This window comes from Cavia porcellus, unplaced genomic scaffold (genome assembly GCF_034190915.1).
Source record: "Cavia porcellus strain 051 isolate PalLab524CR breed Dunkin Hartley unplaced genomic scaffold, mCavPor4.1 scaffold_1, whole genome shotgun sequence".
In the NCBI taxonomy this organism is placed as follows: domain Eukaryota; kingdom Metazoa; phylum Chordata; class Mammalia; order Rodentia; family Caviidae; genus Cavia; species Cavia porcellus.
Window position 1 is genome coordinate 89,384,587 of NW_026947484.1, and position 21,795 is coordinate 89,406,381.

At 43.5% G+C, this 21,795-nt stretch overlaps 1 protein-coding gene across 11 annotated transcripts in view; it reads right to left on the reverse strand.

The window, feature by feature from the left end:
• Positions 1-21,795, reverse strand: part of Nfib (nuclear factor I B) — a 426,445-nt gene that overhangs the window by 201,354 nt on the left and 203,296 nt on the right. For 6 of the 11 annotated variants that reach the window (XM_063251311.1, XM_063251303.1, XM_063251299.1 and 3 more), the window contains exon 2: positions 5,153-5,684. In XM_063251311.1, the coding sequence (XP_063107381.1) occupies positions 5,153-5,684 (532 nt within the window). Of the gene's footprint in view, positions 1-5,152; positions 5,685-6,064; positions 6,088-11,704; positions 12,153-19,852; positions 20,009-21,795 lie in introns of those variants that run through there. The other 5 variants (XM_063251286.1, XM_063251277.1, XM_063251283.1 and 2 more) reach the window with 5 other exon arrangements.

The following is a 21,795-nucleotide window of genomic DNA, read 5'->3' on the forward strand; positions in this document are numbered from 1 at the left end:
TAAACTTCTAGTTTCTTAAAACTTTTCTCCTCAACAGTGAGAACATTACAAAGCATCCTATCTTACAGTACATGTTCCCACAGAGGTCTCATTAAGCCTCAGAGCAAGACATGCCAGTAAGAGCACTTCTTTATCTTGTGAACTCTGTGTATAAGAATGCAAACAAATGTGCCTGGGGTTCATGAGTTCAGTCAAGCACAGGGTGCTAGATGGGAAAACTTAACAGGGTTCCCCCAAATGAAACGTGCGTACGGAATATTTCTTCTACACACAAACTTCATGCCCTCAGAGTATTTCACAATGCAAACACACCAAATTATCCTGCACAGCAGCCTCATTTTAACAAGTTATGAAAGCCTATTTCCTCTATAATGGGAAATACCTGCAAATGAAGTGAAATTTATTAAAATGTTAAAACGCGCTGTCAACTTGCAAACAATTATCTACTTAAGCTTTTCATAAAGAAATAATTGTTACCCAAAGGATTCTGAAACCCAGTAACTGAAGTAGGAAAATAATTCTTAGCATTTGCTACCTCACTAATGACATGTGACAACCAGGAAGGGTTCCATTTCAAAAACCATAATAATGATTACAACTTCCCCTGTAAACAAGCCACGTTTTTTCACAACTTCAAAATATACTCCAATTATTATAACATTTAACAACAAAACAACCAAATTTGCCACCCAACAAGAGAGCACAGCTTTAAGAGTTCAACAAGGCTAAAGGAAACTAGTTGTTTATGATAGCAATGAGGTGACTGAACTCTGTGGAGCACTCCAAAACATGTTTAATAAGAGAGCAAAGTACAGTCCAAAAATCTGGTAGGCTAACTTGGTTTAAACTCTAATCTGTTCATTTCATGACAAGAGTGACTATCTCTTGAGATCTTTAAACTTTTTTGGTATGCTGTTACCTCTGTCTTTCTTCAAAACTTTTCTTTGCCTCAGGGAATGCCCACTCCCCACCCCGACCCTACCCCACCCCACCCCTTCTCTCCAGACGGGACAGTCTGGCAACTCCAGGCCTCCCATTGACCAGACTGCCTTCTGTGCAGCCCTCTGGGTAGAACTGTAATCCTTCTTATTAATTAACGAGATAATGGTGGTTAACCAGAAAGCGATATTAATGCTAACTACCTAGGAAACTTCAACCAAAATTATTGCAGTCTTTTTGTAGTTTTTCCTAGTATGGAGAATTGGACACTGAGAATCTGGCAACATTTCCAGGCAGAACTGAGAAATTAAGGAATGAATGGTTTATATCAGACCTTAGCATGTAGGTTCCCTCGTTAATTTTTTTTCACATTTACACATTACTAACTAGGGAAGAGAGAAAGCAGCTCTCAAGTGTTACTATAGATTTTGGAAGTGTGGAAACTGAGGAAACTAAAAATTGCCTAAGAAATAATCAGGGATGTAACTGAAAGCGACATCAGTCATAATGGATGCGATGCATCATGCAATATATCACTACATTTGGCATGTCCTCCCCACACTTGTCCATAGGATCCCTGCAGCCCACAGACACGCATGTCCCAGGAAGGTGTGTTGTGCTAGGCTTGCCTGGTTTTTGTTTTGTTTTGCTTTGCTTTGCTTTCATGAATGTAATAACAAAGACAGTATGGGGAATAGGTACCACCTGCCCAAGAATCATTGGACATCTTTACTGTCTTTGGGAAAATGGAGACCACCTTACAGCTATTTTTCCTTTAATCTGTCACAATCTTTAAAAAAAAAAAAAAAAACTAAAAAAAAAAAGGAAGGTTTTAGATGAGCTAAGGTCTGCTGCAGGAAACAAGCAAGCAGCTTTCATTCAGGGATTGTCAAAAACTTTCCAGTGTGCCCACTGCAATGCGGATGCCAACCAACGAATCAAAGGCATTCAGCAACTAGACAAAGAGGGTCTGATGCCAACCTCGGTGCCACTGGCAACCATTATTGGCATCAAACACAGTGTCTGCCTTTTTTTTTTCCCCCTTCGCCTGGCACTTCACAAACAAAATGGCGGTTCTTGTAGCAACGGAACAGCCGAAGCGCAGCCCTCTGAATCAATAACATCAAATGATTTTATGGATTTAAACACAGTTGCTCCCAATGATGTATACATTTCAGAGAAAGTGGAAGGCACATAATTTTATAAACAATTATATTGAACATGACCCTTTACTAATGTAAAGAAATAGTAAAATGGACTGAATTGTGGTCAACCAGACTATATGCATAGAAGCTGAATAACAAAGACATTGAGCTTTAAGAAAATACTGCCTAGTGATGCAAAAGTCTAATAAACTCTGTATCAAAAATGATTTCAAAATGTATAAATTTTCCCCAAACCATATCAGATGCAGATGTAGCACTGTATCTTATGTCAAAGCTCTAGTAACTCTTTCCACATTGCAGAAAAGATGAGACTGCTGGGCATGAAGAAGAAAAATTGAACCAAAAGAGAAAGAGGGGGAAAGAAAAGCATGTGAAGTTGGTCAACAATGGAACTTTATTATATGTTGGTCTTTATTGCATCCTCTAGAAAGGATGCAGTATATGATCTTGTATAAATAACCAAGAGGACTATTGACATTTCTAGATCTGGAAATTGTCAATATATTGTAACATCACTCCACACTGCAATGCGGATGCCAACTAACAAATCACAGGCATCCTGAGCTAAACAAAGAGGGTCTGATGCCAATCCTGGTGCCAGTGGCAACCATCTTTGGCATTCTCTCCGTTCTTTCTCATGCTTTTCTCCTAACCATTTAGAAGTGGAGAGAGAGGAAGTAAAAAGGGAGGAAGGTAATTGTGCTGCTCATTCTGTTGCAATCATCACATTTTTCCTTTTTGATTTTTCTTTCACGCTTTCCTTATACTTTTTTGTCTAATGTATAAAGCAGACCTAAGTAAGTTTTTGTGTACTCACAAGGATAAATAAAAAGTTATGATGTAAGAAACCCAGCTCTCTGATTGACTACCATCTTTTAAAAACCTTCCTTCTTTAATCAATGGCACTGCAAAACGATGTAATTAAACTACAAGTGACAAAGAAAAAGATATAAGTTTTGGAAATAAGAAAACACAAAAGCACCCTGATGTGAATTTGTTGAAGAAAGAGCCCAACAGATAACGGTACATACAATTATTAGATGCACAGATTAAAATAATGAAAGGTTCATATAACAGAGGTTACTGAAAGAACAACAAAATCAGTATTTTATCTTAAAATACGGTCTCAAAGAGTTGCTTAAAACTTTATGATCATCATGACCCCAAGGTGCAATGCAGAAGGCATTGATGCATTTTTTAAAATCTATCTTCACAAATCCAAAAGATATGTTCTCTATTGTCAGTTCTTCAAAACTAAAAGAGTTGGCTGCCTGCCTTGAAAGTAAATATGTGTGCATGTACACCTTAAGGACCATCCTTCAAGCAACTTAAAAAGTGAGCAGCAGTGAAATAGTTGCAAATCTTCCTTCCTACACTATAAAGTTACATAACCCACTTTTTAAAACTTTACTTCCAGCCTTGACTTTCACAACATAGTTGCAACACATTTATAGTCAATGTAACACATATATACAGCCCACCTTAAAAATGTCACCTCCTAGACAGCTGTCAATCAAATTAAGTGTCATGTGTTAATGAGTTTTTTATTTTAGGGTACACAGGATGAAAATACATTTTCCCTATCATTATGTGGATTTTAATTCTTACAGTAAGTGCAAAGCTTCGTTTGTAAAGAAAATGTAGTATTTCCAAATGAGTAATGTCCAGCACCGTTATTTAAAGTAGACTAAAAATTTTGTATTACCCTGAGGCATATCTCTAAAACTGTTTTATAGAAATATTAACACAAGAAAGTACATAGTAAGTATCTAGATTTCAAAGTCAAAGAGTAATTTTTCTATATTACTTTTAGATAACAATAAAGTACATAGCAGTGTATTAAACCCCACGCTTACACAACAAACATCGAATAACTGTCTGCCACCTGGCTATCTGCAGGCCATTTTTTCCTCCCACCAGGCCACGTTCAGAAACGATCCGCCATCTGTGGCAGTTCAAACTTCAAGCCACTTTTGGTATGCTGAATTTTTAAAGTAATATTTTACTGTGGACTGTTGCTAATATAAAGTCATCTATTTCTTGACACACTGATTTGAAGAAAAGAAATTCTCACCTACTTATGGAAAATATAGTAAGAAAAATAGAAATAATAGGGAAACACATTTCATTAACTCAAAAAACACTCAGCAACAACATCACCTATATTGAACTGTTCAGGCAACATTTATCCCACTCTCTTTATCGAGTATTTTAAAACGTAAGTATGGTATGTGGTTTCTGCATCCTTCTTGAGATTTATTTTAAACCAGTGTAACCAGTCTATTTTCTATTTTTGTTCTATAATGTTCTATAATTTTTGTTCTATAATAAGGAAAGCAGTGACTTTCCTCGTTGGTAGTTTTATGAATTTACATTCAAGTAAACTAACAATATATAATGTTCCCAAGCCATTCTGGGAAAGTATTATAAATTACTTAAACAAGGACTATATTTGCAATGTCTACAGGGAACATTCCACAATCAAAAGTAGGTGTTACGGTATTAAAATTAAACAAATTAAGGTCTCTGTAAGATGCATACTTTGATAATGGCTATCATGCATTTTGTAATAGTAAACAATAATTCTATTTTTAGTGCAATAGCACTAGATTCTTAAGAAACTTGGTCTACCTCATTGGTTAAGAGGTTTATAAAACAACTATTAAAGAATTTGACTATTCATAAGGTTATGTTTGCAAATCAGGAAAAGATGACCAGATATAAGAAATGTAGCCTAGCACTAAAAGCGAAGTGTAGTAAACTGTACTTTTAGACTATTCTGTCTACTCATGTAAAAAAATGCATGTTTTTGTAGTCTTTGCTTAAGTATCAAAGTCTATCGAGGTACGAAAGCCCCATGTCTATTGTCACGGCTCACACATGGCAGTGGACATGTGAGTGGGAGTGGACACATCACTCATTGAAGCGAGAGAGGGTGGAGGAGAACTAGGGGCCTCAAGAACCATCTAACCCAAGCCAAATATTCCATATGCGGAGGTTTGTGGACACTGTTTGCCGGGCTAGAAGAAAGAACAATCTGCTCCTACCTTGCTCCTGCACGTAGTATGCCAAAAACAAATCAAGCTCCTTAACTGATACTGTGATATGATGTGGCTGGACACAAAGTGCTGGGTTTGTGCAATGTGGGGATTTCATGAGCCGCTCTCCATCGGTACTTTCCAAAGGGATGCCTTTGAACAGGATCACCATGACTAGATCCAGACGCCAGACTTTGTCTGCCTGTCGCAGGCAGTCGATTCTCCTAATCTTACCCTTCTGGTCAGGATTGGATAAGACACAGCACGGATGCTTCTTGCCAGTCACGGTGAGCACAAAGTCCTCTCGGTATTCCTGGCGGATATCTTTGCGCAGTTTGGCCAGGAGCCTGGATGCCCACTTCTGTTTGATTTCAGGCTTTTCACTAAGAAGCTCATCTTTGACTGCTCTTTCTTCATCCTTTGACATTCGCTTCTCGTGCTTTTTAAAGTACTTGCGTTTTCGAGCCTGCAGGTTGAACCAAGTATAGGCAATTGCACGGACATGCGGAAGAAGTGCCTCGATGAATGGGTGAAATTCATCCTGTAGAAGACGGGGTAGGAGAAGAAGAGGCACACGGTTTAATTTTAAACGCTCAAAAATTAAACCAGAATCCATTCCCAATTTGGCATAAAACGTTAAGCATGAAAATAGTACTGTTTTCTTATTCAAAATGCTCAAAATAGCAGGACAAGAAGAAAATAAAGTATGCCAAGCTGCCCCCTCTTCAGTAAAATTCACAAGTTGATCCTCCCTCCTAAAAGAAAATAAGGTTTTATTTTGTATTCCCACTCTGGCCCCATCCCCCTCATTCCTACACCAATACCATGCATTCTGCATTCTTTAAAATATATGCAACCAAGGTGCTTGGCACCTAATTTTATATTTAAATATTTAATTGACCAACTAACACTACACAGTACCATTTTACAAAGAACACAGTGAGGTTTGTTTTGTTTTGTTTTGTTTTTTTAATCAGGAGCAGAGCTGTTCAGAAGGCAGGAGCGGTGCCACAGTTCATTTCTCTTCTCTGTGGCACAGAAACACAAAGCATATAGATGCTCAGTGTAATGCCACACAGTTCCCGCTTTTGGAGCATGCTCTCAGCAAGAGGCTGCTGGTGGCACAAAGAGCATGCGCCATTAAACTTGATCCATTTTCTTATCAAACGTCCAACATTCCAACACTGAAACAGCACCATTCCAAAAGTGGTAACTAGAGAAACCGGTATACAGTGAGGAAAGTGGGCAAAGGACACAGCTTGTCGTATCAGTGTCCTGAACAGTCAGTTTGCATACTTTGAGCAGTGCATTTTCTCGCAGCACCACCAACACCAGCACACACACACACACACACACACACACACACACACGCACACACATACATGCACACATACACGCAAGCACTCTCATGCTCTCTCACAGACACATTCTTGAATTTTTAAATACAAGTTCTAAAGTTGAAAAAAGAAATAAATGTTCTTCCGGTAGCTTTCCTATAGAATATGCAGCATGACAGAGTCACTTAATTTGTTAATGGATCACATGAGTATGACAATTATTCTAAATCCCTTAAAAATCAATCTGAGGTGAACAATGAAAAATGGCAACTTGGCACCAACTTCACATTCTTTGTGTCTCCGCGTGCTCTAGCAGGGTGACACCAGGAGCGCACTGCTGGGCAGTTACCGCATTTGCGGAATCCATACGATTCTTTTGCCACATAGATGGATTATGTGACAGGACTTCAGGACCACATATTTGTCTGCTAGCGAATCCTCAAGTGAGTATTTATACAGTGCCCATCTTTTGAACTAAGCGGTTTACCTTTAGAGTCCTGCATTTTTCCTGCCTGTTTCATCAGACTTTTTTTAAGGCAGAGGGCAGTGAGGAATGGAAGATCATCCTTCCAGCAGATATTTAAAGTTACTTCCAAATGTAGTCAGTGCTTCAATACTTCCTAACTTAGGTAAAACTTATCTTAAAAGCTTAGGCCCAGGCTGTTCGGAAAAAGAACATAACATCCCACGTACATACACTATATGTGTGCAATGAGCCAAGGACTGAAGCACATGAAAAGTCCCACTGCAACCATTTTTCTGATCACACAGACTATACTGTCATCCCAACAACAAAGTAACTTTCTCTACCTGATCATATCCCAAGGTAGAATTTACATATTCATATTGGTCACCCTGAACTGCACAGAATAAATTCTATTTAACCAGCAAACTGAATAATTCTGCTAGGTAAAGATGATGAAAATTAAGTTAGGACCCTGCAACAAAGAAGGTGTCAAAAAAAATTCCATACACCAATGAGTGTATTTTAAAGATGAGACTCAAAAGTCTGAATGTTAAAGAGTATAACATGTCAGGAGTTTGCAGTTTTGACACAGCAGAGGTGTATGGCCCATCCAATCAATAATGTAGTTATCGAGTGCTCTAACATACTGTCGTAAAATGTTCCTACATCAAAATAAGTATGAATCAAAATTTTATAACAATACAGAATGCAGATGATTACATCACAGCATGAGGCATAACCAAATACCATAGAGGAAATCATTAAACCGATCAGTAGTTTCCAGCAGAGATTTGAACAATTCGGTTACTATGTGAGCACATTAAACTAGGCCATGGAAAGAGTTAAACCACAATCTGTTCTTTGTGTGGGAAGGCAGCCCTGCTCACAGCAACCACAGCCTATGATAAGACCTCCCTATCTACATACAGTTTCTGATGCCATGCTTTTAGCATTCACTATAACTACAAAAACTTTGCTTATTCTCCTTCAAAATATATGCAAAAGGAAAGCCTGTTCAAGGAAATGAGGGCTTAAAATGTGCTTTTGAAACTTGCTTCCTATGATATGACTTTTACTTTGATTTATTAATATGACTAACAAACATGCATAGGCGCAACTCATAAGCTAAAACCTTCAGAATGTCAAGAGAATATGAGAGCGCATTGTTTCACTCATTTTACCTTTGCCATGTTTTTTAAAACGCAATATTATTTCAACAAATATTAAGCAATTCAATAATACTTAAGTACTTTCATCCTTAAATACTATGTTCAGTGACATTTCGTTCTTATTAAAAACTCAAAATACAGTTTGATTAAATATGTTTGAGTTTCAATATTGGACTAAGAACATCATCTACCATAACAAATCTTAAAATTTTAACAAATTACTTTAAGCACCCAGAACGAAAAATTGACAGTTAAATTTGGAAACTCTTACCCAATGCACATGAGTTGTTTCTTAAGGTTCACTTGATTTTGCTCAATGAGGCTAAATACTCTTTTAAAATGTACAGTTTTCTTTACAGATTACTTGAAGTAGCAAACCTTTCCAGGTCACCCATCTGCCTTGTTAATATCTTTTAGGGGTTTACCATTATGTGTATGCCTTTAAAGAATATTTGATAAGGGGAAATATTCCCCCAAAATGATCCTAAGTGGCAATCAGTGGAGATCAGCTATATGTCACAAACATTTTTGAATTGACATATCCAATTGTCATCTCCCAAGTATGATTGTTTTCTAATGCTGAGTAACCATATATTCTTTATGATTGTTAGGGACATGAACATAGAGCTCAGTAGCCATCTTCATCTAAACCAAAAAAAGAAAAAGAAAAGTATTGTTGTATTCAAATGTTCCAATGAATTAACACTAAACCATTATAAAAGTTATTTTCAAAAATTATTTAAGATCTAAAAGCTCTATCCTAAGGTAATATGCAAACTTGCTCTTTCAAAATTTTTATTAAAATATACTGACATTCAGTATAGAAATTGTTAGCTGAACTGACTTGATAAAATAAAAGTCAAGTTACAAATGTCAAATATAAAAGGGAATAGCCTAATTTGACTAGGCATATTAATTTTTATTCATGGAAACAATGCTTTCTTTGCAAGGGATAGAAAAATTAAACCAATATAGAGGTGGAAGAGTAAATACTATGTTCTTAGGGTATCATCACTATACAATACACCATGAAAAAACAGTATTCCAGAAGAACTTGAATGACAACAACAAAATAATGCAATATCATTATACCAACTGAAAGTTATACTATTAAGGGCTTATTATGTTATATTACAAAAAAGCAAATATAAAATCATGTCTGACAGTTTTCAATTTTTCTTTTACATGTGATATAGTCTCACGTAAAAATGCTGTTTTATGTTGGTGTACGGATACTACAACACATTATTTTGCTGAAAATCAAATTTATTGGTAGCTTCTTTAAATCAAGTTTCTTTATAAAAACTAGCTATTTTACCGCAGCAACTGGCATACAATTTAAAGTTTTAAAAAAATTAAGAATGTTACTTTATTTTGTATTTGTATGTCTTAAAGCATGCTTCATTACAGTTATGAGGTACTTATAATACAAACTGAACTACTGATCTGATACAAAAGTAACACTGTTAATGTGTCCTCACGTTTCCAGTAACTTACTCACCTATAAAGTCACCTATAAAGGTGGTTAAGTGAGAATTCTAAAGCTAAAATTCCTTCTCTGGTAAAGGCCTTAATTTCCCAAGACAGTTTTAATATATCAACCCAGATTTACATTATTAAAATAGTAGCGAATATGAGTCACCGTGAATTAGTGTAAGTGTGCATCCTTGAATATTAATGTGATAATTGAATGATTATACTGTGCATGCCCCGATTCCATATGTCAGGATGTTGCAATATTATTTTTAACTTACACAAATTAAAACTAGTGACTTCTGAGTACATATTTAGGGGAGACTAAAAATGCAATGTAATCACTATCAGTATTTCCAAAAAGCCAATGCTGGAAATATAAATTCAGGAAAAAAAAAACCCAATTACTCAGTACCTTACAGGTGAGAATAAGAGATGCAATGCTTTGTAAATGAAAAGCCTACTTCGGTTTGTTGTACTTGGTCTCAATGTAAAACAGTGTAAATGGAAGGCATTTACCAGAAAGGAAGAAAAAAGTATCCTGCTGCTGGGTAACAGTAAAGGTAACTTTTACAACTAAAGGCAATTCATTAGACCTGAAAGTTTCATCACATTCATTGACTATTATCATTCATAGCTTTTAAAATACAAATAACTCAGCAACTTATTTTTTTCAGTTTTGTTAAATTAAAGTGCACGTTTACTTGCTTTAAATAGCCATATCTAACTTAATCATACTCAGATGCCAAACAAAATATAAACAATAAAAAATGTGTCAGCCAAAAAGCTACAGGACTGTATCCAATCACTGAATAAGCCTTATCATTGTTTCCATCTTCATTCACAATTTATGAATGCCTCAGTCCTTTTGAATCACAATGGCTTCTAATTGTCATACAATGGAAATCTTAATTATTTGTCCATTATAAAAATGCATCATCGTGATATTAGTTTTAGTTGAACAAACCAAAACTAGCCAATACGTCTTTCAATGTCTATAGTTTTCTGCCAGTGTCAGAAAAAATGGTCATCTAATTACCAACTGTGGTGCTTCTCTGAGGCAAACGGTCCTAGACGTTTACAGGTTTAAACATTATTTGAAATAACAATTCTAGGCTAAGCTATTTAGTTAGTTCACGAGTTGGTTAGCTCGCTGAGCCACGATAAAAACTACGCCCAAGGTAAGTCTGTTCAGTATCGCCACTTTTCCTTTTGAAAGCCTACTTTAAAGTGATATAAATCGCTTTTTGTCTTATTTGTTTTAAGGTAGAGAGTCAGTGTGTCAGGTCCTAACATTGTTCTCAAGGTCTCAGAACAATCTGCAAAGTGGGGAAAAAAATCTGACTTCTCCAGCATTACTTTATGCCTTATGAACTACGCCCAAGCATCGTCAAATGAGCAGGTCTACACAAAATGAATACATTTTAAAAGTCCTTACCATTTACCAAGACCAACTACACTCGTGTCAACATAAAGACCGCCTTTGAGGTGCGATCACTGGGACCCCAAAATACGGGTCACTGAGGACCAGGATTTCAGGTCCCAGAATAAAGCAAAGGAATGGGTCCGCGGACCACAACCCTGGACTTGCTCGGTTGCCCGCCCACTGCCTGCAGCGGAGTCCAGCGGCGCCCACACAGACTCGCCGGAGTCCCCTAGCCCAAGTTCACCGGCAGCGTTTAAGAGCTCCAGGCCCCCTCGAGCTCTCCAGGAGCCCAAGTCCGCCTCCGCACGCGGGCGGCCCGAAGCAGCTGCAGGCACCCAGCTCAAGGGGCCACCCCGCCCGCACTTGGGGGGCCCGCAGGGTCTGGCGCCCCGGGCCTCGGCCCTGCCCACCCCGACGGCTTTGCCTGGCCCGGCCCGGCCAGGCGCCCGCTCTCTGCGCCCTGAGCGCGGTACTGGGCGCGCATGTCGGCCGCGGGCGAGGGGCCTGGCGCCGGCTCCCACGCCGCCCTGCAGGGCTCCGCGCAACTCCGGGCCACTTCTCCGAGGGACGGGGATGCGCGGAGGTTCACTAAAGCTGTTAATTGTCTGCACGGTGGAAGCAACAAAACAAAACAAAACAAAGGCGCATGGGGCCAAAGAGAAAGCTCGAGAAAGCGACCGAGACATGTACCTGAGTGAGACAGATGGGAGAATACATCATGACTTCGCCTTAAAACGCACTTTCCCGGAGATGCCCAAGAAAATCTTCAAGAAGCAAGAATTTCATCTATTCATTTTACAGTCATCTGAGCCCCGCGATGCGATCAATCAGGACTGGGCTCTGCGCTGGATCACCGCAACTTCACAACAAACCCAGTCCTCCTTAAATAGCCAAAGATTCAAGTTCACTCGGCGTGCTAGATTTCCCGGGGTGAAATCCAATCTACACTTTTAACCCTCTTGCAGTCGGAGCGCGTTGGCCGTGCTCGCCGAGGCCGCCGCCGCCGCCGTTGGTGTTGGCTGCTTTTCGCCTGGGTTTTGGGATTTGTTTTCTGTTTTGCAGTTGTTGTTGTTGTTGATGTCGTTGTGGGCTTGGGGGTGCGCGAAGGTTCGGTTTGGGTTGGCTGGGGGACGTGGTGGATGGTAAAATGCTTTTTTAAAAAAAGGCGGGGAGGGGGGCGCAGGGGGGCGCAGGAGGGCGGGCGGGCGGGAGAGCGAGGAGAATGTGTCACCGCTCTGGGAAAGTTCAAGGTTACAGCCCTGAACGCTGCGGCAGGATCCCGGAGTGGCGATCGCAGGCTAAACTTTGCCGCGAGCCGACCATGTGTGTGCGCAAGGGGGAGCGTGAGCGAGTGCGCGCGGGTGGCGGGGCGCGCGCGGGAGAGGGCCGGGTGGGGGCGGGGTGGGGAGAGGGAGAGGCCGCGGCGAGGGAGGGGGCGCCGCGCAGCTCTCGCGGGCGGAAGAGGCTCGCGGCGCGCGGTCCCCGGCTGCAGCCGCCCGCGCCGGTTCCTCCGCGCCCGCCCGCCCGCCTGCCTCGCCCCTCGTCTGACCCGGCCGCGCGTGGAGGCTGCCGCCGCCGCCTGCCTGCAGCCCAGGGGGATCGAAACGATCTCCTGAAAAATCCCAAACGAGAAATCCCGCTCTCCCGCTTGACTCCAAACTCCTCTTTTCAGCTCTGGGCTCTTTTTTTTTTTCCCTCCCTCTGGCTTTCTTTCGTTGCAAAACTTGGAAGTTGAAAATTTCACCAGTTCCACCCTCTGGACCCCGCTCGAGCTCTCTCCAAATCAGACTTAAGGATTGTTTTATTATTTAATTACACAATCATCGCTTTACTCCTCCTCCTGCAAACGCGCATTCCTTTTGCACCAGCCTCTCCACACCCCGCCCCCACCTTCCTCCTCCTCCTCCTCCTCCTCCTCCTCCTCCTCCTCCTCCTCCTCCTCCAGCTCCGCTCCCTCTCTCCTGCCTCCTGCTTCTCCCCACTCCCCCTCTCATTTGTTAAAGGTATCACGCCCGAGCAACAGTAACAGGACCTCCCCCCAAAAAACAGCTCTTCTTTGCGCACCCTTTTCACACCACACACACCCGAAAACCCGCTGCCCAGAAAGAGGGATTTCGGTGGTGTTGCGGACTTTTGGGCCGCGGGAACCTCCGAAGCACCGAACTGGTCTGAGCCCGGGAAGGGAAGAAGTGGAAAATTCCCTCACACCCAGGCCGCCCGGGGCTGCAGCGCCGACGCTCGCACCGGGAGCGGGCGCGGCCCGCGAGCCCGAGGCTGCGGGGCGGAGGAGGGGCGGGGAGGCCGCGCGGGCGGGGACCTCGGCCAACTTGGGCTCAAGTAGTTGAGGCGCAGCGGCGCGAACCCCGCGCGCGCACGCGCGGCCGGAGAGGGGTGCGGGTCCGCGCTGCGCCACGGTCTGCCGCCCTCCGGGGGTGCCCGCACACTTGGCCGGCTCAGAGCGGGAGGACCCGCGAAGCCGGTGCCATTCCGGCTCCCTCCTGCTCCCTCCTCCTCCTCCTCCTCCTCCTCCTCCTCCTCCTCCTCCTCCTCCTCCTCCTCTCCGCGCCCCGCTCTTCTCCTGCCGCAGCCTCACTGGCTCGCTCCCAATCCCCACCCCCGGGGCCAGGGACGCCGGCGGAGAGCGGCTCCCCTCCGCCGGGCGCGGGCAGGGCGGGGCCGGCTGCGGGCCGCGCGTCCCGAGTGCTGTGCCGCCCGCCGCAGCCTCCCGAGGCGCCGCGCGCCCCGCGCTGGAGTGAATGAACTTGACTCCGGGGCGCAGAGAGAGGCGGCGCGCCCCGCGCCCTTTCTCACACCGCCCCCCAAATTCCGGTTTTCCGCCGGGGTGGGTGGGGAAGTGGTGGAATCAAAGGCTGCTCAGACAATGGAGAAAGGAAAAGTGAGTGCCGGAGCCCGAGGGCTACCTAGTGGGGGGCAGCTGGGCGGAGGGCCCGCACTGCCCCAGCCTCGGGCCGCGCCCCCCTCCGCGCTGGCGGGCCAGTTGGGGGGTTCTGGGGCTCGCCGCGAATCGCTTTCCACTTTCTATTTTTTTCCCCTCAACTTTCTCCTCCCTCCTGTTTCGCCCCCGCTCTCCCCGGCGGACCTGAAGGAACCAGTGACTTTTTTCCTGCACGAAGTGGGAGTTATCCACATCAAGCATTTCACAAGGACACATCAAGAAAAGTAGGCAGGTTCAAGTCAACCATGAAATGGTCACTTTTTAACCCCGTCCTGTCCTCATTAGGGAAATGCTCAAACACAGTCCGTTTTCAAAAAGCCCTCCTAATGAGGCGAGCTTGCCAAGTCTACCAGCTGCAGCCCCCGTAAACCGAGAGCCCGAGGAAGAAAGGCGCAGGGGCGGGCAGTGGCGAGGCCCGGGAGGGGGCCGCGAGGCCGCGGGACAGGTACAGTGGCAGGGACTGCACACACGCCGGCGGGTTAACCCTCGCGGGGCGCAGCGCGCCGCGCAGCCGCCCTCTGCTCCCCACCCACCCCAGCGCTCCTCGGAGTCCCGGCCGCGTTCATTTCCTTTGTGCCGGTCATTTCGTCGTTTTGAAAAGCTGGGATAAAGTTGACAGTCTTTAGAGATGAAAGAAACGAGGTGACAGTTGGGGTTAATCCAAATAAATTCTCATTGCTTTCTCATAAAATTTAGGCAGCCTCGTCTGAGACTGAAAAACGCGAGCAAACCCAAAGCATCACTTTGTATTGCACATAAGGCCTCAGCCCTTTCCTCGCTCAGCAGAGTCTGTGGGGAGGGGGCGGGGACGCTCTACTGATAATACCAGCTTTAACTACTGGAGTTTCCCTTTGAACAAATATTCAATTTAACTGGAGTTAATTTACCATAAAAGACATTCCTCTTGGCACGAATGCACTCACGTCCTTGAACACACCTCTTTGAGTGCCTGGACTCTCACAGAAGCCATTATTTGGGATCTCTTTAAAAATCCAGTTCTCTCTCTCTCTCTCTCTCTCTCTCTCTCTTTCTCTCTCCCTCCCCTCTCTCCTCTCTCTCTTTCTCTCTCTCTGTCTCTCTCAGTCTCTCTCTCTGTCTGTCTCTCTCTCTCTCTCTCTCTCTCTCTCTCTCTCTCTCTCTCTCTCTCTCTCCTGTCTCCCCTCCTCTGTCTCTCCCTCCCCACCACACTACCCCCAGTGAAATCCTGGCACCCAGAGAGCACTCTTTTCAGCCAGAGCCCAGAACCAGCCGTTGTCCCTTGGCAAAAGAGGCCCAGTGCTGAGCTATGGGCAAATGTCTCCAGACAGTGCTACCCCTCCTCCCCTTATTACTTTCCTTTCCCTACAGAAACCATTTCCTTTTGCCAACAAAACTAGGTTGCATCCAAAAGTTTCTCCCAAGCTTAAAAAAGAGAAAAGGGGAGAGAGAAATTGACAACCATTACACAGAAGAATTCACAAAAGCTGCAAGCAACACCAGGGGCAAAGAAGCAGCGTCAGATCCAGGTAAGACCCCAGAGACAAGGCTCCTGGGCCTCTAAGGCCCATCCTCTAAGGGTTCAGATTTCTTTGCGGTGCCCCACGGTGGTACAGTGCCTATGACTCGGTACACATTGTTGATCATGGAAGATACTTGGCAGTTTTGGGTTTTCATTTGTTTCCAAGGAAAAGGAAAATGAAAGGAGTAGTAGTGAGAGGACAAAAACCAAAAAGCAGTGCAGAATGGACAGAGACATCCTGGAAGGGGGCCCTTCGCTGGTGCCCATGCTCAGTATATATGGCTGGGACTCCTAGGCCTAGGAGTCCAAGTTGGTGTGGCTGACACTCCCACCCCAGCCCTGTTTTGTCCAGCCAATGCCAAGGTCACTCTGTAGGTCTCCCCAGGAAGAACTCTAGTCTTCTACAGTTGAGGGGTTGGTGAATTTGGGTACATGGAGCATCTGCTATTCTGCTTTCTCTAGTTTTTTGTCAGCTTCCTTTGAGAAATAATAACCTTTAAATTCTAAAGAGTAAAAGAACTAGGAAAGAACATGCATTTTACTCACTTTCCCTTCCTTCCAGCATGCATGTGCTGTTACACTAAGAGTGGTCTTAAAGTATCTGAAAAGTTTCTGATGCTGTCAAAATGGGCCAAGCACTCAGACTGCGGTTCTTATCTCTTTGGAACTCTTTCTGCTTCCTATCAGATGGACGGGGTTAAAGCAGTGGTGTGACCAGCCACTTATATTCACCCCCAAACCTGGCAGAGGGGATGGAAACAAGTAAAGGGGTCCCTCAGCAACTGGAAAATCTGCTATATCAGTGTTCCTGATGATCTCCCTAGTTCACCTCTTCCCTGACACCTTGTAAGGGGGAAAATTTCTTTTCTAACAAAAAAATTGTTGTTTTTCATTTCTAAAAACAATGCATTGCTTCAGGTGACTAAATTTTTCAAAACCCAATTGTATTTAAAAATACTGTTACCCAGTTTGAGCCTTTCACTGACCTCCAGAGAAGTGTGATATATCAAGTATCTCTTAATATTGCTTTTCTTTCACCCTTCTCAAAGAAAATGCAAGGTCAGTTTGCAAAGCCTGGGCAATTTCAAACTAGGCTTCTTGGAACTTAAAAAAAAAATTGTAATGTTCAATACATCAGATGCCTCTTTTATTTTTTTAGCTCTTGCATGTGATTTACAAGGAGGCTTAATATCACACACCCTGGCTGCATTGCCAATATCAATATTTAAAAACTAAATACAAAAGAAACAGATGACCTCCTGACCCCAGGAAACAGGCCTGCAAAACTGCAAGTATCCACTACATCTACCCAGGGAGCCTTCTTCCACATGACCCACCAAAAAAGAAAAAAAGAATCACATATATGTAGCATGGAAAACACTAATTTGTATACACAAAAAGCAACACCAAAATCTACTCAAAGATACACATATAAACAACCAAAAAGTACTGAAATTGCCTGAACTTGCTGGGAATTGCAAAACCACATCCAGCTCTCTGAGCCCTTAAAAATACTACTGTCAAATTAGGGTAGTAGTGTTTCCCCACTGGAGAATTCACAGCTAGTTTCCCCACCCCCCTTGCCAGCCCTCTGCCTTTCACTGAAATGAATAAATAACCCTGGACTTTTTTCCCTCCTCTGGGAGCTGTTTGGTCTCCCCCGACGACAAAACCAAATGAGAGAAATGACTCCGTTAATAATGTCACTGCAGAAATGCCTATACTCCAGTATTTTTTCAAAAACCCCACTAAGTGTGTCTGTCCACATTTTACAAGCAGCAACTCTGAATCTGAACACCAGCAGGGCCAGATTTTTCCATGAAGGTCAGTCATTTTTCACTTCTCTACAGAGATAAATCTGGTTCATTGACAAAGATCCCCAATTTTGGAAACCATTTGCTCCCTAATTACAAAGTCAGCAACTGGCCTGTAACTTTTGCATGATTTAAACTTTGAAAATCACAGTAATAAGCTGCCTGGCTTCATTCACAGTACTACAAAGGTTTCATAGACTCTCACATGCAGTGTGTTCTCTGCTGATGTTCAGAGAGTTGTAGTTACAGTATCGCCCTTTTCAAAATAGCTAACCTTTAAAACTATGCACCATTTTATCTCTATATGTAAAATGGATTTTGTTGCCCATTCACACATACTTTGTGACATGTGAAAATGATCAGTTTTAAAGAGACATTTACAAAGCTCTGTCCAAAATGGCCAAGTGGTCCCCATAGTCTGTACTTAGTATAAAAAGTACACTGTAGACCAGCTTAAACTTTCTGTCCTTCTTTCTCTAATCTTCCTTTGAAAACTGCCATTCTTTCTCCAAATAAGAACAGTATAACAACAGAATTTGACTTTTCATTAAAACTTAAGAAACAACTGCACAGTTACAAAGAAAAAGCACAGTTGGGCCTAAACAAAATACATGCTCAGTAAACATTTCTGAATGTATCTGAAACACTTCAACAGTACAATAAGCTAATAAATTTCAAAGCAATAATATCAAGTTGTGTGATGCCACAAACTCCAAAAGCAGAGTTACAGATGTTTGTGACATCACATTCACTCAAAATTATGCTGCTGCTATATCTGACCATATTAAAATTAAATGGATGCCTATGTCTGTTGAAGAATAAAAGGAATTTATTTTGGACATCAAACAATGAATCTGTCACCATTTATTGTATGAAACACTCAGCTAATCAATTTCCTATTAAAATAGCTTTCAACAATACTCAGCTTTAAAATTCATCAGGGCCAGTAAAAACCTTTCCCCAGTGCACAAGAATGCAGTCTCAACCACTGACGATAATTACTGTTCTAATACTTTTATTGCTCAAGCACTTTTTCCTGTGCTTCCATCACTAGGCAGGGATCTGCATTATATTGTATCAGTGAGTTAGAGTGCTTGACCTCTGCCCACATATGATTTAATAGGGACTTTTCAGCGCTGGAACTTTCTCCATCTCTCATACCATTAAATGAAAACATTAAACCTCAAATGTAAAACTGGAAACCACAACGTTTTGTGTTTCATAACTCTTTGCAGTTTTTACTTAGGCTACTTAAAGGTCAGCTTCTGGGCCTCATAGTGCTCTCTCCATACAGCAATGCCCTGGAAAGTCACATTAATTGTGGTTTTGATTAAATCTTGAACGCCTCAGTCCCATGCACAATGCACCCTACTTATTTATATGTGCATTCTTTTCTAAGCACATAAGCATGCAAGTATGATTTTCTGGACTTACTCCACTTTAGGGCTGATTTAAATGTCTGCTCAAGTATGGGTTCAAAAGTTAACTTTTTCCCGCCTGTTGGAAGTTAAAGTTACAAAGGATAGTGCTATAGGATCTGTTCAAAGAAAGTCAGAGTTAATCTTGTGTATTTTGGCGCCTTTTCCCTGCCAGCTACTGTACTGGGGGGGGGGGGCAGGGTGGAGATCTTGTCTGTCCTCAAGTTCAGTGGCAGTCCTTGCAACCTGGAGAAGATGGCCATGTTCACAGCCCTAATAATAATTCCAATCACGCTGCTTAGGCATCTTGTGTCAAAGTCGAAACTGGCTTCCCCGCCCCCTTCAACCTGAAAGCTGCCAACTCCTCACACACTCTGCATTCAACCACAACTTAATGGATGGGATATTGTGCATTAAAATGTGTCCCAGACGTACTGGCGAAGAGAGGACAAGGAAAAAGCAGACACACAGACCCACACACACAGACTTTGGGGGGGGGGAACACTAGAGCAGCAGGGTGGGAATAAAAAGTATTAGCAGGAGCTGGAGGAAATCCATCATAATTTTTTTTAAAGAAGGGGGTGCCTAAAGATTCAGTGTGGCAACTTAGAGAATGGAGATGGGTGGGTGAGAGAACTAAACTTTTTAGAACGAACATCGATTTTGAACTGCAATATACCAGTCGGTAATTCTCACTTTTAAACTAAATTTTTAAGTGCGAATATGCAACAAAGCTGAACTTTAAAGTGAAGAAAAAAAAAAAATACTTCCAGAAAGGGAATGAGCTACAAGGTGCAACTAAAGTATTACTTGTAATTTTTTTCCAACACTGAGGGGATGGGAAAAAGTAAGGAGTCAAGCAGGAAAAATGCTAGATTGCATAGTGTTTGGATTCACAAAGTTATTCGCTGATTCCCGCCATAAAAGTGTGTCACATGTACTAATATTGTCAACTCTTAAAAATACATGTTTGCTTTAGTTTTGGAAATCCAGCACCATGGCTCAACCTGTAACGCAGAAATGACACTTTGGAATTGGTAAAACAGTCACTTTACAACGCACAAACAGGAAATAAAATCTATCCCTGGGACTGAAAAGGGTACAGAGGACGAACAGACAAGCAATTAAACCCATCATCCCAAAACCACATACCATCGCACTGTATGGCCCTAAATAAAAGAGATCTTGAGTCTGTTAACCCGGGGCCGCTGATTTCAGGAGTCTCAGGTACCGATATATGGATTTTTCGCAAGGGCTGTTTTGGTGTCTTTTTTTTAAGCGATCCTAGAGTAGTCCTACATTGTTCAGAATTATTATTTCTGCACTGCCAGAATCCTTGGCCCAAGAAGGGCAGGAGGTCAAAGTCAAGTCTAAAGGCAGGCAGCCCCTGCGTCTGGATATGCAGTTTTCCTCCCCCTCACGTGCAGAAGCCTGCTCCTCGCGGCGGATTTGAACGCCGTCCAGGGAGTGCGCGTGCGTGTGTGTGCGTGCGCGCGCGCGTGGTGGGTTTTATTGTTGCTTATCGGGGCAGCTCGGGTGGGGGCTGCGCCCAGCAGACGCAGCCGCCGCGACGGCGGGGTCGCGCCTCCGCTTCCCCCCCGCCTCGGATGGGCCTGGCCGGCGTGGGCAGCCCGGGGCCGCCACCCAGCCGCGCTCCCGGCCCGGCCCCTACCGCCGCCTCGCAGGCTTTCTCTTCCTCCCGCGCAGCCCGGCCGCCTGCCCCGCCCCGCCCCGGGCGCGCGGGAAGCGCGGCTCTTCGCTTCCGCCTGGCGGCGGGCAGGAAAGCGAAAGGAGGAGCGAGGGCGGGCGCGGGATGCATATTCATCAGGGCGCCGCGGCCGGGCGGAGCGGCTCGGCGCGGGGGAGGGGCTGTCGGGCCTCGCGGCGCGGGCGCCCCTCGCGGGTGGCGGGTGGCGAGTGGCGAGTGGCGGGTGGCGCGGCGGGGCCCGAGGGAGCGCGGCTTTGTGCGGCCGGGTGGGGCCGCGCGCGCCCGCCCGTCCGCCCGGGGCTCCGGGCTCCGGGCTCCGCGCGCCTTTGTGCTCCGCGCAGCGTGGCTGCGGCCGGGGCGGGCGCCTCTCCGGGCGCGTGCGGCCCTGCAGAGTCTGGAAACCAAGAAGGACACCAAAGGTTAGAGATGTGTCTTCGCTACTTCCCGGTGCGTTGCTGCGCTCATCTTGGCCCGGCCACGTTTGGGAGGAGAGTCCCGCGAAGTTCCCACTGCGGAGCCCCGGCGTGGAAGCGCTGGGAAGAGCGCTGACTGCTGTTTACGTGCATCCGTGTGAATGTCCAAAACTGCATCAGTTAATTTATGGGAAGGACGAAAGAAACCACCCACACAAAAAAACACAGCCCCTGGTCTCCAAAACTAAATAGTCTAGAGATTTGAGAGATCTTGATTTGAAGATCACAAATGGAGCAGTTTTAATTAGTATTTTTGAAAGTTGAATATATGTGTTATTGTTTTGTTTTGCCTAGTTTTAAAGTAATCCAATTATTTTCATCTTAAATGTCTGTAATTGCCTGGTAAAATAGTGCTTAAAGGTTGTTATATAATTCTGCCTTAAAATTTAAAGTATTAGAAATAAAAATATAACAACCCTAAATTTACTTAGTACTAACCCACGTGTGTTTAGAAAAGATTTTATTACAGAGATTCTGACTAATTATGTAATTGCACAACAGACAACAATAGCTTCAAATATCCTCTAAAAACCCTGTTCAATTATGTGATTACCAGTGAGACCGAATAGCTCCCAATGAATTGTTCTTATCTCTTTACTAAATGTGAGCATGTCAGTATTTTAATCCCAATTATGTTTACCCTTGCAGTCTTAGAGAACTTAAACTATATTGTTCAGGTTCATAGTTCCTACAATACACATTCTAAAACAAAGAAGACCTTTGGCCTCATTACCAAAAGGGGGAAAAAAGGGAAAAGAAAAGAGAAACCCCTTTCCCCATTCATATATACACATTTTATACATGTTTGGCTGTACATATATGACATACATATGTATTTTCAATGATAAGATTTTTCAAGTCTAAAAGTGAATTGGCCCACTGAGACTTTAGACAATGCACAATTTAAGAAAATG